Source organism: Pan troglodytes, chromosome 7 (assembly GCF_028858775.2).
Source record: "Pan troglodytes isolate AG18354 chromosome 7, NHGRI_mPanTro3-v2.0_pri, whole genome shotgun sequence".
Taxonomy (NCBI): domain Eukaryota; kingdom Metazoa; phylum Chordata; class Mammalia; order Primates; family Hominidae; genus Pan; species Pan troglodytes.
In genome coordinates, this window is record NC_072405.2 from 112,523,247 (window position 1) to 112,536,040 (window position 12,794).

Below are 12,794 nucleotides of genomic sequence, written 5' to 3' on the forward strand. Positions count from 1 at the left end.
AAAGTAAAATGCAATCCATCTTAACAAGAGAAAACTTCAAAGATTCTAAATAGCACAATCTGCCAAAATTAAATTTTTTTTTGCCAGACAGAATTTTGCTCGTTTCCCAGGCTGGAATGCAATGCAATGGCATAATCTCGGCTCACTGCAACCTCTGCCTCCCAGGCTCAAAGGATTCTCCTGCCTCAGCCTCCCAAGTAGCTGGGATTACAGGCATGCGCCACCACACCTGGCTAATTTTTTGTTTTTAGGAAAGACAGGGTTTCACCATGTTGGTCAGGCTGGTCTTGAACTCCTGACCTCAGATGATCCACCCACCTCGGCCTCCCAAAGTGCTGGAATTACAGGCATGAGCCACCGCATGTGGCCTGAAAAATGAAGACTTTTTAAGATAAACTTAGGAGAGAATGATATGGGTAAAAAAATTCAAATAGGAACTTGAGTCAGATAAAAAGAATATAATTTCAACCGCCTCTGGGTTTTTAAAGCAGAACTTTTTATTAGTTAATAGACTATTCTTAGTTATTGTATTTTATTAACACTATTCTTAGTTACTATACATATGTTCAAAATTAAAACTTTACTTTTCTAAAAAATAATCCATAATTAAGATTCTTTCATTTACAGGCCTATCTCTAATTCATCCAAAAAGGTGGTATTGAATCAAAGATACAAAATTTACCTATCCCGGTCCCTCCGAGAACCTGCTCGCAAACCACTACTCCTCCTCATTTCCCTTTCTCTCTCCCTTTCCCGGTCTCTCTCTCCTCGGTTCCTTAATCTCTGCATTAAACCTAGAAGAAAATCAGAAATATACTGTATTTAGATGAATGCAAATTCAACTACCTTAAATTTCAAAGTCAATGCAAAGAAATGAGACAAACGTAAGAAAACATGACAGCTAAAGATTATCCTTCCCTAGCATCTGTGTTGTTAATGCCTTTCTCTCCCTATGGGTTTTCAGGGTTGGAGGTGATTGTGTAGAATATACCTGGCACGAAATAGATGTTCACTCAATATTTGTTAATCAATTTTCTCCCTTGTCATGTCAAAGCTGTGAAATAATATATAGCAAGTAAGGTTATGATAGTGTCACTATAAATAACGCTGAAATTTCTTACATGACTAGACTCATTTAAATATCCTCTGTTCTTAGTTTTTGGCATGAAAGCATTAAAGGCCACCAGAATATTACCTATTATTATTTTTAAATTCCTAAGCCCAAGCCAGAGTATGGTTTCCTATAAGTGTACAAAACAGATAGTTTGGAAATGTTAAGATTTCCCAGTTTCCTCAAGTTTCCTCATTCACATCTCGTAATTTCTTCTCATTATAACATTATAGAAAGTGAAATGGTGAAACTGATGAAAAGCTGAGGAACTCTCACCCATTTTTTCACCCTCAATCCTTTCTACAGCTCAGTCAGTCTCCATCCACCTACAAGTCTGATAATCTTCTGCTCCTACTTGATGTGAATCTCCTAAGGCTTTTGTAATTTTCACAAATTTTAAAATTTGATCCTTGTAATCTTAAAACTTAGCTAAGAGTCCTAACCTCAAAGTGTTGATCCTCAGTGAGGTAATAAGCTTGCACCAGGATTTTTTTTTTTAAGTCTTGCTAAACAGTGAGCTTAGTGACACAGTGGATTTGCATTTGGTTGTAAAGTCCTTATCTCACTGGGGACCAGGAGCAAGTTTGGAAATCATAATGTGAACAGCACTGCTCTTAGAATAGCATTTTCTTCTCAAATATCCCTGTGGGTTAAATATTGAAGTGGAGGAAATGCTGCAATTTGATTGGTGAATTTTTATATCACTATGTATTTTACAACCTCTTACCCACCCACAACATGTAACAATTGAGATGAAAAACTAGTACAATCACAAACATTTATCAAAATAAATGTGTCCGTAGAATAGCAAATTGTTGTCCATTAGAATAGTTTAAACAAGATTAAATCAATCTAGAATAAAAGTATGTAAAAATGCAAATTTATGCACTCACACATACAGAAACCATGATTACCACTGTTGGTTTGAGGAACAAGGAAAGAATTTTAAGATGCTTGTTATTTGTAGAGTACTTACTTGTGTGGGTGCCTTTGTTGGCATTTTGGATACACTCTAGATTTGGCAATTTTTCATTTGATAAAAATGCTTGTGCAATGGCTGTATAAAAACTTCGTGCTACACCACTGCCCTCTCCTGGCTCATCCTTAAATGTGACTTTTACTCTGTGTACAGCCATTGGTGTAGTAGCACATCTTCGACCAAAGTGATTGTTAAGCTGCCTCATAGTCTGCTGAATGAGAAGATCTCGATCCCGATCAACCTATTAAAACACATCAAGAAGTCAAAAAGTAGTAAATTCAATGTTGGAAAGTAGCTTGAATTTTTCTATGTACAATCTGAAAATCTAGTTTTAGCCTTTCCTTGAAAGTTTAAAAAACTACAAAGTAATTGGAGTTCTCAGAAGCTTATCCATTACAAAATACAATACTTTAAAGCATACAAGAATGTCTTGCAAATTAAATCAGGACAACAGAATTTAATTCAATTCTAACACTTTCTTTCAAAGGTCTATTGGAAAACAATAATCTTGTTCAATTTTGGGATACACCAGAATACCAAATGATCAGAGATGTTAAAAAAAAAAATACTAGGAAAAAAAACAGATTCCTTGATGACAAGCTAAGTGGGCGGGAGGCTGGAGGGGGACTAACCAAACTGGAAAAATTGTTTGCACCTTTTGTCACAAAGATACATATTAATTAATGAGTGTGTCTATCACCTACAGCTACATAAAAAGCCTCTGAAATCTGAGAGAAAGCCAACTTAGAAAAATGGGCATATCAACTGAGTTAAATATAACTATCCTAACTATATGAAATAATGTTTAACTTTGCTCAAAGTAAGATAAATTCAAATTAAAACTATACTGAGATGCTATTTCTTACCTATTAGATTAGCAAAAATCTAGAAATTTAACAACTGCTGGCGAGACTGAGCAATCAGGCATTCTCACATTGATGGTGAAAATGCAAAATTATGCAACTGCTATGCAGAAGTATTTGTCAATGTCTAGCAAAATTATATGCACATGCTCTTTGACCCAGCAATTCCATGTCTAAGAATCTATCTCAAGGACACACTAGCAAAAAAAACACGAGGCCATTCATCACACTATCTGTAATAGCAAAAGACTGGAAACAAGCCCAAATACCTAGTCTGTAAGGGATTAGCTGCAAAAACTGCGATAACAACCATTAAAGTGCAGTACATTAAACAGCTATAAAAGGAAGGTAGAACATCTCACATTTTCTCTGGGATATACTATTAACTGAGAAAAGCAAGATGGAATAAAATGTATAGTATGTTTGGGGAGGTGGGAGGAGGTATGTAATTAATACATACATATGCTTATATGTTTTAAAAGGGAGGGAAGGAAATAAACTTGAAAAAATGGTAAAAGAGACAAGAATGGACTTATATCCATTCTTTTGTAGAGTTCACTCTGCCACACTGTAGATATTTTACATTGATTACAAAATAAAACCAAAAGAGGAAAAAGGAATCCCTAAAATCTGAAAGCAAAATGAAACAAAAGGCCCTAATTATATAGAGCTGGTAGCAAAACCTACAAAGAAGAATTACTTCAAGTGACTTTAAAACAAACCTAATTTAACTGTGTATCTCTAACTGCATATGACCTAAGGACAAACATCCACAAATAAATCTTCAATTATTTTGAATAATCATTTTGTTAGTGGTAGTGTTGATGTTATAATTCTTTGTAAGAGACAGAGTCTCTCACACTATGTTGCCCAGGCTGTCCTCGAATTCCTGGACTCAAACCATCCTTCCACCTCAGATTCCAGTGATGTAATTCTAAGACTGCTACTGTGTATGTTGTGGCATTAAAACAAATGAGTAATTTGATTAATGTTGTTGGGAAGTTGGCTATTCAGTCTGAAAGAAAGGAGATAAAGACTTAAGATCTAAGAAGCAAGGCCAGGTGTGGTGGCTCACACCTGTAATCCCAGCACTTTGGGAGGCCAAGGCAGGTGGATTACTTGAGGTCAGGAGTTTGAGACCAGCCTGGCCAACATGGTGAAACCCTGTCTCTATTAAAAATACAAAAATTAGCCAGGCATGGTGGCAGACACCTGTAATCCCAGCTACTCGGGAGGCTGAAGCAGGAGAGTCACCTGAACCCGGGAGGCGGAGGTTGCAGTGAGCCAAGATCATGCCACTATGCTCTGGCCAGAGCAACAAAGCAAGACTGTCTCCAAAAAAAAAAAAAAAAAAAAAAAAAGAAAAGAAAAGAAATCTAAGAAGCAAACATAACAAAAACAACCTTGTGGTCCTAAATCCTGAATTTGAATTGGGAGTATCAATATTAATTCATTATTTGATTTTTTAAAAAGAACAAAAAAAAAAATGCATTGCCAAACTGTTATCAATTAAAAAGGCCTAGAAACCATGATCAACCCAGTAGCAATATGCAACCTTAGAGCACACACTGTAATCTCATAACACAATTTCCTACCAAAAGGAATCAAAGCTACTTTAAGAAATGGCTGATTTAAGGTCTGTGACAGGAAATGCCCAAGATGAAACATACCAGAAAGTAAGAAAGTTTATCAAAAATTATTGGGGCCATGTCAAAAGGACTCAGGAATCAAAACTGACTCAAGACTCCCATTAGCCAAAGAAGACACAATCTGAGCATCAATATGAATAATAATCTCAATGGAATTAAATACATCAAAAAACGTTTAAATCAATGCATGCATAATGATACTTAAAAACTAAAACAAAAAAATTCATAGAGGATGCTAGGGAACCAAACTGCCAGAGAAAACTACTATTCTAAATTTGGTGGTTACAATAAGAAAAAAATAAAAAGAAACCACACACACACACACACACACACACACACACACACACACACACAAGAAAAAATAAATTTGGTAGTTAACATTTCTTTTTATTTTCTTTAAATTTTTAATTATAAGTACATATCCCTAAGCAAAGCTATTGTTATTTTGCATGTTTTAAAATTTATATAAATAGCATACTACAGGTATAGTATAAGAAAATCTAAATACCTTTACCTCTAGTGATAAATCTCTTGACTGCTGGTTTCTCAGTTTTTCCATTTCTCTACGGAATTTTGATTCTTTTACCTCAAAACCACCCAATTCAGTTAGGATCTTAAAAAAAAAAAATGCATGACAGATTATCCCCTGAAATACGTGCTTATCAGGCAGAATGGAATTTAAGGTGCACAAAATACATACTGATCCAGGTTCTGCTCCAACATCTTCCATGAATACCCTGCCGAACAGTTCTAAAGAAAGGCGCCAACGTCCTAGCAGCATATCATGGGAAATAACCATTCCCATAAAGCTACACTGTGGCCTGTAAGAAGTTTAAGGGAAGGGGTGGGGGGGAGAAATAATTTAGCCAATTTCAAAGACTGATTGGTTTTTGTTCAATGGTAGTAACTTACTTTTTTAAAAAAATATTCTGAGGTCTTAACTTCTTCAAACTGTGTCCTAACAGAGAACTTTTCCATAGCTACTTGTTCCCGACAGAACTTATTATTTTTCCTCCCTTATTCCTTCTGTATTCTACATACGGATAAATCCCTGGGCTATGTCTTATCTTCGTCTTTCATTTTACCTCCTCTCCTTAAAGTCCAATGTCCATCTCCATTTAGGTGACTCCCAGATCCACCTCTAGTTCAAACTTTCACCATGAACCAGAATCTCCATTTGTTAAATAAATATGTCCACGTCAACGATGCTCAATTCAAACTCAGCATGGTTAAAACTTAATATGGCTTCTTCACCACAATGACAGTTCTCCTGATTTTTTTCAGTAGTAACATCTCTTTCCCTAATGCCCTGACTTAGAGCAGATTTTAATTTTTCTTCCTCCTCTTCCTTCAAAGTGATCAAGTCCATCTTAAGTTTCTCTTCCTTTCCATGATGTCCTTTCTAAAGCCAACATTCTGCCTCAGCATCTTTCCCCCAACTAACTGAAACTATTAGTAATAACAAACAGCTTTTTAGCTGGCCTCCCTACCTCTAATTCTCTCCAGTCTGTTTCTGCACATTCTAACCATCTCAATTCAATCCATATTGCTTCTAGGAAGCTTGGGCCACTCAAGTCCACAATTCTCCCCTGTCTTACATCGTTATTAGACAACGTATATACAGTGTATCTTATTTTCAAACTAGCTTTTTAACTCCAATCTAAGCAAAAAAATTATTATGCCATGTAACCAAAAAACAGAGTCAACAAATCATACTGAGCCACAGTACATACTAACAAATATTTATTAGATAAACAAAGAACCTACCTCTTGTAAGAGAATTACAAACTTGGAAAAGGAGCACAGATAAGTGTGAATCACAAATCTAGAAAGTTCTACTCTTTCTAGTTATTCAGTTTCCCCTTAGCTGAGCTAATAGCAAGTCTATAAATGGTAACTAGACATGGATATATATTTTTAATGCTGTACTGAACAATAAAAACAAAGGGTCTTAGCAAATACCTGAAAGATGTGAGAGGTGGCCCTTCACTTTCAGTAAGTCCTATTTCTGCTAGTAAGCTACTTTTTAATTGTGCAGCAAGATCATGAGCAGATGGCCCTGGTTTTGAACTCTCAGTTTCTTCTGGCAGCACGGGCTGTTCTTCCCCTTCTTTTTTTTGCCGGTTTTGCATGTTCATTACATTTTTCAGATTGGCAGCATAAGACATTTTTGTTGGAAGAACCTATGAATATTTACATTTAAAAGTTACAAATGAAGGGAAAAAAACTAATTAGATTTTGTCCTCAACTTAGTAATACAGGAATCATATGCAAGTTTTTTTCCCTTTCTGGAGCTTCAATGGTCCTTTTGTCTGATGGCCCTGGCTGACCACCAATTCCAATGCATTACCAAACCAACCTCAGATAACTACTTTTTTTTTTTTTTTAGACGGAGTCTTGCTCTGTTGCCCAGGCTGGAGTGTAGTGGCGTGGTCTTGGCTCACTGCAACCTCCATCTCCTGGGTTCAAGTGATTCTCCTGCCTCAGCCTCCCGAGTAGCTGGGATTACAGGCGCCCACCACCACGTCCAGCTAATTTTTTGTAATTTTAGTAGAGATGGGGTTTGGCTATGTTGGCCAGTATGGTCTTGAACTCCTGACCTCAAGTGATCCACCCACCTCAGCCTCCCAAAGCGCTGGGATTACAGGCATAAGCCACCACAACCAGTCTTACCCACCCCCGCCTTAAATTCACTTCTTGGCCTGAGCGCGGTGGCTCACGCCTGTAATCCTAGCACTCTGGGAGGCTGAAGTGGCTGGATCACTTGAGGTCAGGACTTGGAAACCAGCCTGGCCAACAAAGCGAAACCCTGTCTCTACTAAAACTACAAAATAATTGCCCATGCATGGTGGCGGGCACTTGTAATCCCAGCTACTTGGGAGACTGAGGCAGGAGAATCGCTTGAACCCAGGAGGAAGAGGTTGCAGTGAGCCGAGATTGTGCCACTGCACTCCAGCCTGGGTGACAGAGCAAGACTCTGTCTCAAAAAATAAAATAAAATAAATAAATAAATAAATTCACTTCTTGCCTTGGAACTTCAGAGAACTTTTAAAGAAATCTTTATAATACTGGTGGTACTTAAGTCTCATATATTTTTAATATTTTCAGTACTGCATTCTCCTTTTAATCACTGAGATAATAAAAAATATTCTATTCAATTACATGTCTTCTAAACCTGCTTTTTAATGTTTTACTACTTTTTCAGTGGACAAACAGAAGAGTATAATTTTAGGCTCCCAAATCAGATCTATATATGAAAACTAGATCTACCACTTAACTAGTTGTATGACACAGACATTCCCACATGAAATTTACTTACTCTCTTCAAGACTCTATTTCTTACCCAAAAAATCAGGGTGATAATGCATTCTACCAAACATAGTTATAAAGATGGAGACCAATGCCCAGGAACAGAATTAGTCAACAAATATCAGGTATCATTATTAATGCTATTTATCCACAGTCTTGATTAAAATTAGTTCAGCAAGTAAAAGTTGTAGCCAAAATTACACATGCTCATCTATATATTTTTATTATACATGAAAAATTCAAATTTTCAGCCACATACAGCAGTCAGCTCTGTGAAACAGACAAAGCACATATGGAGGCTGGTATTTTATGGATGAAGTGATCTGACAGCAAGTTAATGACAGTGTTGGAATTCTTCCTACATTATACCACAAGGCAGGAATTTCTGACACTTCATTTCAGAAAATATAATATTCTGAATTAACGCATTTCTAAAAATCTATATGCTGGGACAAGTTGTCCTTAATAAATGTTATATTGCAAAAAAACTTTTACTGTCTTACCTCTAGGCAGTTTCTATCCACTGTAACCTCCATTAAACATTTCCCACTACTGGCAGATGAAGAATAAAGACCCTGACTTGGACGGCCAAAAAGATCCTCCTTTCTAGCATTTGGCTGGAATTTTAACAGAAATATTCTAGTTACATTGAATACTTTAAAGAAAATAAACTCAATTAGAAAGAAACCTTAAGACTAACTTGTTTAATTCACCTGCAACAGATGTGGCTGATCAGCCAAGGGGATGGCTTCAGCCACAGGCACTTCAAATGGATTTGGGGGTATACACCCAAGGAATGTCATGGAGTCTGAACGTCGGAAAAATGGATGGTTTTGGCCAGTTTCTGCAGGAAGAGAGTCATCATCCTTATCATTCAAAGTAGCACCTAAACATAAAAGGATAAAATGTTTTGTTTTTTAGGAAAATTATTTAATTACTGGATTAGGGTAACAGACCTTTAACCTGCTCAACCCAAAATTCCTACTACCTCTTTTATAAAATTTTAATGCCACACAAAAACAAGTTCATAGTCCAAAATTCTGGTATTTTTTAAAGTAAATGTAACAGTTTAATATGGTTACAATGTAAGTTTTATGTTATGTGCAAATTTTACGTTATGTGTATGTTACAATAAAAAATGCAAAATAAAAATCAGCATTTAATAATATTGTGCCATTTTGTATTGGACAAAGGTTTCCCATATCCTCCTCTTTATCTTTTGAGATACCCACCACCCAAATACAGTTAGATTCATGAGTATACTCAGGACCCAACTCACTGACAAATCCAAACAGAAGAGATGATCAGGAACTGAAACCTGAGCATTTGCTAAGCAGAGTAATGTCTGAGCAATTTACATATCTCAATAGTAAGTCAGCACACTAGCACCAAATCTCCTTAATGGAATAAAACTTTGGCAGTGCCTTGTTTGCATATAAACGGCAGTGAGCTATGGCTGGGTTCTCAAAAAACAGCAATTAGGCCAATTGTCTTTCCATAGGCTGAATAAAAGTACTAGTTGATAATAAGAAACTGGAGAATGCATTATTTAGTCCCATTTGAAATAACTGCAACCCACAAATAAACTCCACTAGACCCCAAAGTGTGATATTAAAACTTTTGGAGAAAAGTCTGGAGTTGGGATATTTTCTCTTTTCATTGTATTAATTGCTAGCGTTCTGATATTTGGGAGCTGTAACTGGTAATTCTCATTTTCTTGATTAAATCTATTTTGCATCAATATTAACAAAGGTTTTGCTAAGATTTTATTAAATGTAATAAGAGTATATTAAGAGTAAAGGTAAACATAATACTAAGACAAATACAAGAAAAGATAGAAGAAAAAATATTGTTGGAAAGTTATAACATTTCTTTAATACGTCCTTAGTTGTGAAATGTATAACGCAAGAATGTGTAAGCAAAAATGGACAGAAAATGTAAGAAATGAGACATAGAGAAGAAAAGAGAAATTCCCACCCAGACAGAAAATAATGAAGTTAAAAAGCTTGAAGGGGAACTACTGAGGCAGCCATTTCTTGAAGTAGATTAGCAGATTTTCTGTGCACTAACTTTGATTGGTGTCATCATCATTTTCATGTTCTGAATCTTCATTATCAATACCCAGTTCCAAGAGTTCTCGCGTCCTTTAAAAAGACAAGTGAGTCATTTTACGTGAAGTATTTGTATAATATGAACAGGAGCAAAAGTCAGAGGAAATACAAGCAAAAACACACTAAAAAGGTCACTAATGTATCTAACCAATTTCAAACATTTTCAGAATCTGGGAAATGGTAGAGTGAACAGGTTTATGTACTATTATTACAAAATGGACTCAATAGAAGAAAAAGCAAATCACCTAAGAAATAACGAGCACCTACACAAACTCTAACAGAAAACATGGGCTGGGCATGGTAACTCATGCCTGTAATCCCAACACTTTGGGAGGCTAAGGCAGGGGGATCACTTAGGCCAGGAGTTGAAGGCCAGCCTGGGGAACATCATGAGACACTGTCTCTCCAAAACATTAAGAAATTAGCCAGGCATGGTAGCACACGCCTGTAAGTCCTATATACTTAGAAGGCTAAGGCAGGAAGATTACTTGAGCCCATGAATTCAAGGTTGCAGTGAGCTTTGATCGCACCATCACATTCCAGCCTGGGCGACAGAGTCAGACTCTGTCTCTTAAAAAAACAAAAAAAAAAAAAAAAAGGAAAAAATAAAGATGATCATCAGGCCAGGCCAAACTATCTCAAGTATGAAGTTTAACCAGATTCTTAGGTTTCCTATTTTAAGTGAAGAGTGGCAATGGGGAAAGGTTGGATAAATTCAAGCCCACTTTCCTATATGAAATGGTCCTGTGCTAGTTCTCTTTTGCAATGCTATTCTCCTTACTCCAAATGTTGACAGTGTACTAAAGAAGACCATACCAAGCAAGTATTTCTTAAATCAACCTCATGGCAAGAATGGATACCTTTTGCGTTCTAGTTGAGGTGTATCCAATGTTGTCTGCTGATTCATTGCCTTAATCCAGTATATAAGTGCTTGAAAAACATATGCCACATGCTTCAATGAGCAAACATCCAAAACTGGAAGAACATCGGAATGCTCATCATTATGAGACCGCATTAGAGACAGAGCATAATTTAGGAAGTCTCCTCGTGCAGACATCATTCCTTGACGGGCGCTAAGCAAGGTGGCACGTCTATAAGAACAGAAAGAAATGAAAATGTTTATTAGAAGAACACAAATGTGAAATTCACTATCATAAATATGCAAAATTAGGAGCTGAGAATATTCATAAATACAAAGTAGTTAAGCCTGCTGCTCAGCTTTAGAAATATAACGACTGTGCATGATTTACAGCCTTATACTTTGTATAGAAAAGGAATTCCAGGATCCTTTGGAATGGCAAAATGAACTCTTTCCCTGAAGACAGTGATTCTCAAACTTCAGGGTCCATCAAAGTCACCTGGAGGGCTTATTAAAACAGACCTCTGGTCTAATCCCCAGAGTTTTAGTAGGTCTGGGGTAAAGCCCCAGGATTTGCATTTCTAAATAGCTCTTAGGTGAGGTTGATGGTGTTGTTCTAGGGACCATACTTTTGAGAATCACTTCATTAAAATGACACCAAAAGCACAAGCAACTAAAGAAAACATAGATATCCTGGGCAACATGGTGAAACCCTGTCTCTACTAAAAATACAAAAATTAGCTGGGCATGGTGGTGGGCGCCTGTAATCCCAGCTAGCTGGGAGGCTGAGGCAGGTGAACTGCTTGAAACTGGGAGGTGGAGGCTGGAATGAGCCAAGATCACGCCACTGCACTCCGGCCTGGGCAACAGAGCGAGACCCTGTCTCAAAAAACAAACAAACACCCAGATATACATTGGAATTTATGAAAATTAAAATTGTACTTTCAAGGATACCAACAAGAAAGTGAAAAGATATCCCAGAGAATGGGACAAAATCTTCCCAAATTATATACTTGATAATGGGCTTACATGCAGAATAAAGAACTCATACACCTCAATTTTAAAAGACAAACCAATTTTAAAAATGGGCAAGGTCAGGCGCAGTGGCTCACACTTGTAATCCCAGTACTTTGGGAGGCCAAGGTGGGTGGATCACCTGAGGTCAGGGTTCAAGACCAGCCTGGCCAACATGGCGAAACCCCGTCTCTACTAAAAATACAAAAAAATTAGCATTGTGGCGGGTGCCTGTAATCCCAGCTACTCAGGAGGCTGAGGCAGGAGAATCACTTGAGCCCGGGAGGCAGAGGTTGCAGTGACCCAAGATCACACCACTGCACTCCATCCTGGACAACAAGAGTGAAACTCTATTTAAAAAAAAAAAAAAGATGGAGGGGGTGGTGGCAGCGGGAGGATCCAAATAAGACATTTCTCCTAAGAAGATATACGAGTGGCCAGTTAGCCCATGAAAAGATGATCAACATCACTGACCATTAGGGAAATGCAAATCAAAGATACTAGGTCACACCCACTGGGATGGTTATAACAAAAGACAGATAATAAGTGCTGGTGAAGATGTAGAAAAACTAAAACTCTCATACACACACTGCTACTGAGACTGTCTTCCTTTTTGGAAAACAGTATTGCCAGTTCTTCAAAGAGTTACAAATAGAGTTACCATATGACCCAGCAATTCCATAACTAGGTATATATTCAAGAGAACTGAAAACACACATCTACACAAAAATCTATACACAAAAGTTCGTATGAGCATTATGCATAATAGTGGAAAGGTGTAAACAACCCAAATGTCCAACTGATGAATGGATAAACAAAATATAGTATGCTCATACAATGAAATGTTACTAGGAAATGAAAAAGAATGAAGTACTGATGTATGCTAAATATAGATGAAC

At 37.0% G+C, this 12,794-nt stretch overlaps 1 protein-coding gene across 25 annotated transcripts in view; it reads right to left on the reverse strand.

The window, feature by feature from the left end:
• UBR5 (ubiquitin protein ligase E3 component n-recognin 5) overlaps positions 1–12,794 on the reverse strand; it is a 159,671-nt gene that overhangs the window by 17,190 nt on the left and 129,687 nt on the right. For 13 of the 25 annotated variants that reach the window (XR_010159304.1, XR_010159300.1, XR_010159309.1 and 10 more), the window contains 9 exons: positions 10,883–11,113; positions 9,982–10,055; positions 8,625–8,797; positions 8,415–8,528; positions 6,565–6,785; positions 5,303–5,423; positions 5,111–5,215; positions 2,088–2,331; positions 683–794 (listed from right to left, as the gene is read on the reverse strand). Coding sequence is in view for 13 of the 25 variants with exons in the window: in XM_016959747.4 (XP_016815236.1) it covers positions 683–794; positions 2,088–2,331; positions 5,111–5,215; positions 5,303–5,423; positions 6,565–6,785; positions 8,415–8,528; positions 8,625–8,797; positions 9,982–10,055; positions 10,883–11,113 (1,395 nt within the window). In the remaining 12 variants the exon portion in view is untranslated. The remainder of the gene's footprint in view (positions 1–682; positions 795–2,087; positions 2,332–5,110; positions 5,216–5,302; positions 5,424–6,564; positions 6,786–8,414; positions 8,529–8,624; positions 8,798–9,981; positions 10,056–10,882; positions 11,114–12,794) is intronic. The other 12 variants (XR_010159302.1, XR_010159306.1, XR_010159307.1 and 9 more) reach the window with 1 other exon arrangement.